The sequence below is a fragment of the Cryptomeria japonica genome, chromosome 10, assembly GCF_030272615.1.
Source record: "Cryptomeria japonica chromosome 10, Sugi_1.0, whole genome shotgun sequence".
NCBI classification, from domain to species: domain Eukaryota; kingdom Viridiplantae; phylum Streptophyta; class Pinopsida; order Cupressales; family Cupressaceae; genus Cryptomeria; species Cryptomeria japonica.
This window is the reverse complement of record NC_081414.1, coordinates 844,889,290-844,899,594: the sequence shown is the minus strand read 5'-3', so window position 1 is coordinate 844,899,594 and position 10,305 is coordinate 844,889,290. Positions and strand designations below refer to the sequence as shown.

The 10,305-nt window shown below is 32.0% G+C and overlaps 1 protein-coding gene across 1 annotated transcript; it reads right to left on the bottom strand.

The window, feature by feature from the left end:
* Positions 1–7,115: 7,115 nt before the first annotated feature.
* Positions 7,116–10,046, bottom strand: LOC131054441 (cold-responsive protein kinase 1). Its single transcript, XM_057988956.2, has 7 exons — positions 9,172–10,046; positions 8,897–9,022; positions 8,659–8,789; positions 8,365–8,578; positions 8,039–8,270; positions 7,807–7,957; positions 7,116–7,707 (listed from the first exon to the last, which is right to left on the bottom strand). The coding sequence occupies exons 1-7, from the start codon at positions 9,956–9,958 to the stop codon at positions 7,393–7,395; spliced, it is 1,956 nt and encodes a 651-aa protein (XP_057844939.2). The 5' UTR covers positions 9,959–10,046; the 3' UTR covers positions 7,116–7,392.
* Positions 10,047–10,305: the final 259 nt, after the last annotated feature.

The following is a 10,305-nucleotide window of genomic DNA, read 5'->3' as shown; positions in this document are numbered from 1 at the left end:
GAGGATAGAATAGGACAAGATCACCATGTGGGGCTAAGTTTCTTTGTTAATAGACTGATTGGAAACAAGTTTACTTGTTCGTTATGCTCACGACAAGATTGACTACGATTGGCATAATAAGAGGATAGAATAGGACAAGATCACCATGTGGGGCTAAGTTTCTTTGTTAATAGACTGATTGGAAACAAGTTTACTTGTTCGTTATGCTCACGACAAGATTGACTACGATTGGCATAATAAGAGGATAGAATAGGACAAGATCATTGACTACACATCCATAAGAAATGGATGAGGATGAAGCAAGGCTTAGAAAGTTGAAAGATGATTTGTTACAAATTTTCTTTATTATTTTAGATTTTATGTAAGAAGTTAAAAGATAGAAGAAGACATAAATAAGGCCAAATAAGATCAAGGAGGTTCATCTTTTAATTGGAATAATGTGTTTTATAGAGTTGAAGTCAAGATTAATATAGGCTTCTTAACGGAAAGGTTGGGATAAGAATTTGCTAGATCAATAGATTACTAAAAAAGAAGTCTACTTTGGTTTACACAAGATGAGTCTTAATTGAAAGATCCCTCTTCGATGGCTAAATTTACCCAAACACGATTTATAATAGCATGAAAGTTATGCCTCTATCTTGTGAATTTAGAATTTACCACCAATATGTATGCGTGATAATTTAAGGTTTGTTCAAGAAAATTTTATCCAATTTGCCATGAAGGAGAGAGATCCATTCAATTGTAATACTATGGAGAAGGGTGATGCCAATATGTTCAAGTGAAAACTAATGAATTTAGAAAGATGGCATTATAGCTTCTTATAAGGATGTTATAGATCAAGAGCTACTCGTGAAATGGGGCTCTTATTGATAGCTAAACCATAGAATATAAATGAGGGTTAAATCTAAATCCATTATTTAGAGTTAGAAAAGAAACTGGGCATTTCTTTCTCTAACATAAATAGTACAGTGGGAAAAAATAAGCTAGTGAAAAGGAAAATGGAAATGAAAAGTGAAGGGGAAGAGGAATGCAAGAATAAGCACAATTACACACATAGGATAGACAAGTATATTTTTGAAGTTTCATATGGATTTAGCTCCTCCAAAGAACATAAAAAAAGAAGAATAAGAATTGTTGTATGTGTGAGAAAGGGAAAGTAGACTGATTGAAGCTCCAAAATAGATAATCAATTATTATATGTCACTAAGAGAAAAGGTTCACATTCCTAAGAAAATTAATCTCAATATTAAGGCGGTTTATCCAATTTTCTTTCATCAAAAATTATGTAAATGGCAAAAGCATATTCTTTATTTGATATGCATTCATTAATAATCCCCTTTTGATAAAATTTAAGTTTAAAATTTTCCTTGAGACTAAAAATAATCCTTATCGACATTCCTTTAGATGTGTTTCCGGGTGCTTTAGCACACTTGTAACTCAAATAATCTTCTAGATTTTTCATCTCTTCTAAAAATAATTAAATTTCAAAAAACAAAAAATGATTATCCAAAGGTCTTTACATGTACATCTCGGCATACAAGATAGATCAATTGTTCAAGGTATTTGTTGTTTACATAAAGTAACTTACTTAATTGTTCTTCTATAATCTTATTGTAAAGATTGAATCTAAAAGATGAAGAGATTTATGTCACTTTTTGTTAGGGATATGTGTTGTATTTACCTTGTGTCACATAAATTCTTTTCATTAATTAAATATAAAATTTATTTGGGATGCATTATTAGGAGATGTGTTTAGAAACATTAAATATTTATTTGAGTCCACTTGTAAAGTTATATGTGATATTGGCTATATATTTTATGTGTGAAATGCACATGTGAAACAATATTTAATAATTGGGAAACTTAGTACTAAAAAGTAAATGAGGGGTTAATGGTTTTGTGTAGACATGATTTTGAGGCAAATACTTTGACCTTACCACTTGGGTGTATTTGTGTGAGCTTGATTCCATAAAATATGGCACATGTTTATGTTTTGAGGTTGGTCGTTGGTGATATTTAGCTTAGTTGTCGTTATATTGAGTATTCTTCTAAAGAGTACATATGAAGGCATGGCATATAATATGTTGATACATGCTTGAACACGTGGTGGATGCATTTGTTCAACACTTTTGAATGATGATTCAATTTCATTATATTTATACATTATTATTATAGTAATTACAATTATTAATGTTGATATAATGATAATTTATAATATAATATATTTTAATTATGTTTTAATAATAATAAAGTATTAATATTAATATAATATGAATAGAGTTATTTTAATATTTAAATTATTTTATTTATGTCGACGTCAAACCCTAATTTTATATTGCCTTCAAAGTCATGCATTCTTATCTATGTTTGAGGGTACGGGGTGCCAATTCTTCGACTGGATAGCCGGCTCCGTCAATGATCTTGTCCTATTCCTGCCAATACTAATCAATCTTGTCAAATCAATCTATTAACAAAGAAACTTAGCCCTACAATGTAACCATCAGCTGAACGAGTGGCGAAGAAACTTTTGTTTGATGCGTACAATGTAACTCGATTGAAACAAATTGTATCAAATCATCTGCTAACTTTCTAAGCCTTGCTTCATCCTCATCCATTTATTATGGATGCGTACTCAATGATCTTGTCCTATCATGCCAATCGTAGTAAACTTAGTCCTACACGGAACCACTAGTTGAACCTGTGGTGGAAGAGGAGTCAAAGTCTTTGCAAAAGTCTTGTATTAAAAGTATAATATTCATGTTCATGACAGCATGGTTAGTGAGAGATCCTTTTCGAAGGTTTGATGTAGATGTAGACAGGCACGGATGCATTTAGTATGGTTAGTGGTAGATCGTTGTCAAAGTTTGATGTCGATGTAGACAGGCACGGATGCATTTAGTGGGAGGTCTTTTTTGAAATTTCTAATAGGAAAGAGGTTATCTCTCAACCAAACAATGCTGCCCATCGTATTATTGCTGTCTCCCACTATACTCAAGACTGGGGAGATTTCAATATGGGTTTCTGGAGACAATTCGTTGATTCACAGCCACAATATTCTTGGTGATATGATTTAATTTTCGTTGTTATATAGGGGAAAGGACCCAGTAGTCGTGCACCCTAACTTCGCGCTTCTCAAAATCCTACTTGGAAATTTCAAATCACTCCGATTTTTTTACAGCAGCTTACTTGGCAAGTCCCCTGCTAATAACTAAGGTTTCAGGGCCACGTCATCAAATATGATGCCACATCAGCATACTTTTTGCAAAGGTGTCCAAAACAGCCCCCAAAAAAAGTGAGACCAATAGGCGTGCAAAAGAGACCCCAATAGTTGTGCAGCTGACATGGCATCACCTGATTGGTTACTTTTTACAATATTAGTACATTTCTTAACAACTATTGGTACATTTCCTAACAACTGTTGGTACATTTCCTAACAAAAATTGATATTTTTTGTTTCAAACAATAGGTTTTATTTGTTCAATTTTTGGAACAAAAGGTATCAACAACCCTCACAACAATTGGTACATGCTCAACTACTGGGTCCTTTCCCCTATGTTAGTGTTTGGAGATTCTATTTTAATTTAATTAAGATCTAGTAACTTATTTTTTATACCATGAAGACTAAAAGCAAAATAAAAATGATAACTACAAATCATCTATAAGACAATATGATACATATAGAGTGAATGGTTCCCCATAAAAATGAATGAAAATTCAAGTTGTTGAGATGTATAATATCCATGAGACTTAAGTAATAAGACAATATATTCAAACAAAATGAATGAATGCTATAATTTGTTGTTGCAAGAAAATTTAAATTAATACTTATTAATTTGTATTAGGTAATGCAACTATTTAATTTGTAACACATAGAAGGAAAACTGGTTTTTTAAGCTTTCATGTTTCAACTTTTTTTTTCTTTTATATAGCATGAACAAGCTTAGTGATATTATAAAATCATGATGTGATATATTCTAAAGTAGTTGTTGAAAATATAGTCTTGAATTCAAAATATTGATAGGTTTTCTGGTATCGAAAATAGATGCAAATTACAAGAATAGAAGAAAGGTTAACTCTTTTTTTGTATTATTATCTTCAATGGTTCTTCACCTTTGATAGCTCCAATAATCCATTTAGCAGCTAAACATGTCCCTTGTGTTTTAGGATTAATTAACCCCAAGCCACATTTACGTTTAAGTTGAATGCAATGAGTCCATGATTTGGAAATGAATCCCATATTACCATCCAATTTGGCCCTAATAAATCATTGTATAATTTTAGTTAAGTCATCATAACCTTTTGTAGAAGGCAACTAGAGTGGAATGAATAATAAAAATCTGTGGCAAGAAGTATTTTGCTAACAACTTGAATTTTACCAGCCAAAGAAAGATATTTGTTCCCCCAACTAATTTTTTTATTTTTTACTCTGTTAAGATACTAGTTCCAAATATTAGAAACAGAAACACCAATACCAAATGGTATCCCAAGATACCTCATGATTTCTCCATGCCTAATTTGTTTGCAATCCTAAGGAATCCATGGAGGAATAGGCCCTACTTAAACCATTAAAATTTTTACCATGAGCAAGTTTTGAGCCTGAAACAACATAGTACAATTCTAGTATATCCATTGTTTTGGAGATGTTTTTTTCATTATTTTGTAAAAGTAGCATGCTATCATCAGCATAATGAGAGTTAATTATAACAAACATTTTTTGGGCTAGAGATTCCATAAATAAGATTCAAACTATTGGCTCTTTCAAGAATATATCCTAGTGCATCAATTGTGAGAGCATAGAAATATGACACTAAGGGAAAACCTTCTCGAATTGATCTTTGTAGAAGAAATGAATCTCTCATCATCTTATTGATAATAATCCAAGCATTAGCATCTCAAAATAGAATTTGAATACGAGCCTAGATTTTAAAACCAAAACCCAACCATTAAAGAATTTTGAGGATTAAGTTCCAATGAATTCTATCATATGCTTTATCAAAATCTAGTTTGATCAAACTAGCATTTTGACCAGTTTGTTGAGCCTTTTCACCATGGTTTGTAATTATGAAGAACCACATTTTCTTATTATTAAGTTGTACTTACAACTATGGTTGAATATTTTAAATTTTAAATTTTAATATTTCAAACTATAGAATTTTTCTTCTATTGAAAAAAAAATGCAATGATATGTACAATAGAATCAGTTTATATAAGATCTAAATAAAAAAGAAAAGACTATATGTAAAATTTTCACCTTGCATATATTTTTAAAGATAAAAATACTAGCACAACAAAAAATTTATTTATTGCATAAAACTCAACAATTCTCTAATACAAAATGAATCTCATATTCCACCCTTAATCTTCAAAAGTAATTTTAGACATACATGAATCATGCAAAAAGATAAATATGGTAGAAAATCTCTGAAGCTATACATGAAAAAAAGCCAAAAATTATATAAGATAAAAAGTATGTAAAATATGAAGAGATTTTGCCATTACTATAAAACATGCAAAGTATGCAAAAAATTACTATCATCCTCCCACTTGTTGATCTCTTTATATAGGGATTTATAAATCTAAACTATTAATTGTTTAGAACAACCATGCCCATTTATATTATGTAGGACAAGAAACATTCTCAAACTACTCATAGTTTTGTCACTAAATCAATAGCATTATTCTATGTATCAACCTTTTCTAATAATCCTCATTTTCCTTCAAGTATTTTTCTTTAAAATACATATTTTACTCTAATATGCTTTGACCAAGCATGATAAATAGGATTCTTTGCCAAATATATTGCACTCTAATTATCATAGTCAATGTATATAATTTTTTTTTTCAATCCAAACAATAAAGCACAACCTCTATAGTGATACTACTTCCTTACATGAATGATGAGCTACCATCTAGTTAGCATATTTTGTGTGTAATACAACCATTACCTATATTATTTTTCATCAAACTTACTACTCAAAAGTTATTCAATACATATCTACTAGATAATCTTCAACCTAATTAGAATCCATAATTTTTATTGACTCTAAATTTTTATTTTCGTCATCTCTCCTTCATGAAAAGTTGCATAAGTTGATGTTCCATAAAGGACTTCATGTGAAATATCAAGTTTAGTTCAAAATATTGTAGATATGAGCATTGCAACTATTCTTGTATAAGAAATCTCACATATTTTCTCAATTTTACCTCCTATTTGAAAATATATTTTAGTAGACAATAATTTACTGTCAAAAAATAGATTTTCCATAGGCTTACTATCTTGCAACCTTAATCTATACAAATTGAATTCAACATATATCTTTTAACGTAACCACAAAATTTCTATTTGTGCGATTGATTATAATTTCTATAATAAAAATAGATTTTGTAGCACAAATATCTCTCATTTCAAATTGTAAGTTAGCTTTCATTCTCATATTATTACGAATTAACAATATGCCATCTTATATGCAACACAATGATAAGAATGTCATAACCTTCACATTTGAAATCAATTAAATAAAATCACACTACTTCCTTACATGCATGAGCAACTACCATCTACTTAGCATATTTTGTATACAATGGAACCATTACCTATCTTTTTAGATATCAAACTTACTACTCCAGAAATATTGAGCACATATCTACCAATTTATCCTCTACCTAATTAAAATCCAAAATCTTTTATGAGTTTAAAGTTTTATTGCTGGGTTTGTCTAATATTGTTTTCTTGATTGGATATAATTGTACTCATAACTATGAATTCATGTGCAATGTCAAGTCTAGTTCAAAACATTGTAGATATGAGTATGCCAACTATTCTTATATAATAAATCTCACACATTTTCTCAATTTTACTTTCTATTTGAAAACACTTTCGAGTAGACAAATTTTTATTAATAAGAAATGGAGTTTCCATAAGCTTGCTATCTTGAAACTGAAATCTCAACAAAATCAATTCAATATATTTATTTTTATATAACCATAAATTTTTATTTTCACAATTGATTCTAATTTTTATAATGAAAATAATTTATCCAAATCAAATTGTAAGAGAGTTTTCATTCTCATACTATTAAGAATTAATATTATGTCATCTATATGCAATACTATGATAACAAAATTCTATCCTTCATATTTGAAATAGAAATAAGGTCGCCACTCAACTATAAAATATACCACTTTTGTCCAACATTTAAATTTACAAATGAGTAAGATATACGTCTCTTTTGGAAAAAATCCTGATTATTTTTAAAGATAGAAAGGAAATATATGTTATAATATTTAAATCCTATTTGAAAATAGCGAGGAACTGTGTAATCCATTAGAACTTAACAATCTATCCTTCCTTGTTGCTCTCCATGTATCCATCAACAACAGAAATAACCACTACTAACGAGCATCGAGGGATTCTGTAACCATGGCATTTGATTGAGATGAAGATATGGTTAGAGTGGTACTTTCTCCACGTACTTTGTACGCCACATCTATGAATGCTGGCTGCAGAGGTTTCTGAAAATCAATCTCAGCTTTACTCAACAGTAATGTCACAACCTCGGACATGGATGGTCTATGAGAGGCAGCACCTTGTATGCATAGAAGTGCAAGGTTTATCACCCTCACCACCTCTTCATCGCTATAACCTTCCATTCTTTCTTGACTTTCCACCATCTTTAAAATCTTTTTTTCTTCATATAGGCTCCAGACCTGCAATAAATTTTTATTTATTTATAATGATCAAGCTTTTTAACGGAGAGAATGATGGGATTAAAGGATTAAAATAGTCCTATTAGAGTTTTAAAATACCCATTCAAGAAGATATTGCATATGAGGTGGTTGATTCAAGTCAATGCTTTTTCTGCCACTGACAATTTCAAGAACCACCACACCAAAGCTATAGGTGTCAGCTTTCTCTGTTAGTTGCCCATGGCCAGCATATTCAGGAGCCGTGTATCCTCTGCAAAGGAAAAAAAAATGGTCTTACTATATTTGAAAATTTTGATTAGAAAAATGATGGAGTAAGGAGAGGTTTTCTTACAAGGTTCCTGCTAATTTTGTGCTAACATGACTTTTATCATTTGGGAGAAGTCTTGCCAGCCCAAAATCTGCTAATTTTGCCTCAAAATTTTGGTCAAGTAATATATTGCTTGATTTAATATCACGATGGATGATACGGACATGGAATTCCTCATGAAGATAGGCCAGACCACGAGCAGTGCCCAGAATAATTTTGAACCTTTCCTTCCAACTCAAAGGATTTCTTTGTTCTCCTACATGTAGAGCAATTCACTAGAGTTTAAAAACCTATCATGTTTGTTGTAACACATGACAGAAGCGAAAGAGGAAAGTTACAGAATATCAAACCAAATAATTTTCTGTCGAGGCTGCTGTTGGGCATGTACTCATAAACCAGGAGTCTTTCTTGGCCTTGTCTGCAACAACCAAGTAAACGCACAAGATTTTTGTGATGAACATTGGAAATAAGTTTCACTTCGCTTTCGAATTCAGATACTGCCCGTGCAGATTGACCTAATATCAGCTTCTTTACTGCCACATCTTTACCATTTTTCAACGTACCCTGAAAATATCAAAGAACCCATCATTTGAATAATATAAACGCAGAAGCCTAATTAGAGAATGAAATAAGTGATAATATACCTTGAATACTTCACCAAACCCTCCTTCTCCAAGCTTATTTGCTTGATCAAAATTGTTAGTTGCCTTTCTCAGTATCTCGAAATCAAAATCTCCTGGCCCTTGAAGTTCTGTTGCTTCTTCTTCAGTATCCACTATTCCATATATTTGTTACATTAGTATAGATTAAGATCGAACTGACTTTCAAGACATTTGCAACTCCTTATCTATAATATATTTAAATTAGCGTTTAAGAGTTCACCTTGTTTCTGCCCTGTCCTCGTTATCCGTTTCCGGAAAACAAGGAGACAAGTTATGAGGCCAAGTATGAATACCCCTCCCACAACACCAATTATTACCCACACTGTAGAACTCACCTTCTTCTTCCCTGAAAATCAAAAAATTCAATCTCGCTCCTAAGGAAAAGTGCCTAACACTATAAATTCAATCTTGCTTCTAAGGAAAAGTGTCAAAAAAAAAAAAAAAAGGTCAACAAAATTGCAAGCTCTTCAATTGAATATATAATTAAATTCTCACCTGTGTGTAAGAAAGGTTCCAAATCGATAGTCGCATTGCTTGGAAAAAAGGGTTTGGAATCGTATCGCAAGTAGCAGCCGGCGTCTATAGCCCTCCCCTGGGAGCGAGGAAAACACTTATTTATGTTGGTCTTAGCAGTACTCAGGCATTCTTCGCAGGAATCCCTTTCAATGGAATGTATACACGAGGCAAGTCCATAAATTGTCTTGTTAGACGGCCCTTGTCTAGTCTGTGCAGCAAAATAACCATTTATTCTTGGAGTTGCAGTGCAGAGATCGCTTATCAAACTTTGAGCAGTTGCCGAAGACGAATTGGACATGGTTACGTTGGCATTACCGCAGATCTGTTTATTTACCTCATCGGTGTAGCTTGAAATGTAATAGTTATAGTTCTCGTAACGCAGAAAGCATCCGTCGTAGCCTGCCCTGGCGCCGGTAATATTATTGGGACAGACGCCAATTTGTTTTGTTGCTACCTTGATGCAGGTAGCGCAATCAGCAGAGGACTTATCCTTTCTACACTGCGCCAGTACATATACTGAATCTACCTGATCTGCTCCTACCGACACATTGCTTGTAGCAAACCCATATGGAACAACATTTTCCACCACGGCTGCCACAGCCACCTTTAAATTTCCCGCAAAGAGTTTAACGTTGTTGATGGGGGCGGTGCTGCATGAAAAGGCTAAAAGTCTGGCCTCAGGATCTGCTCTCATGGGGGCAATTAGCATACATAATAAAATAATAAAACTTAAAATTTTTTCCACTCTGGTTTCTCCCATTGACATGGGAGATGAACTTGAAATACCAGCGTGAGTACGGTATTTAGCTGCTGTGAAGGCCAACAAATCGTGTGAACTCCTATATTGAATAGAGGATACATATACCTTTATTTCTTTTTTATTTTGTTTTCACTTAGTATTATTATTTATTTATGATGCCGAAGGTCAACAATGTATTAATGCACTCACAGACTTTTCATATAAATATGACAACATTTCAAAGCACACGAAAGACTTAGCTGTATAAAAGTAAATTTCACATGACTAAAGTCATAAATATCTTTGCCACCACATAATAATTTAGATGTACAAAAGATCCGACCTTTCAACTGACTATATAATTTTTAATATTG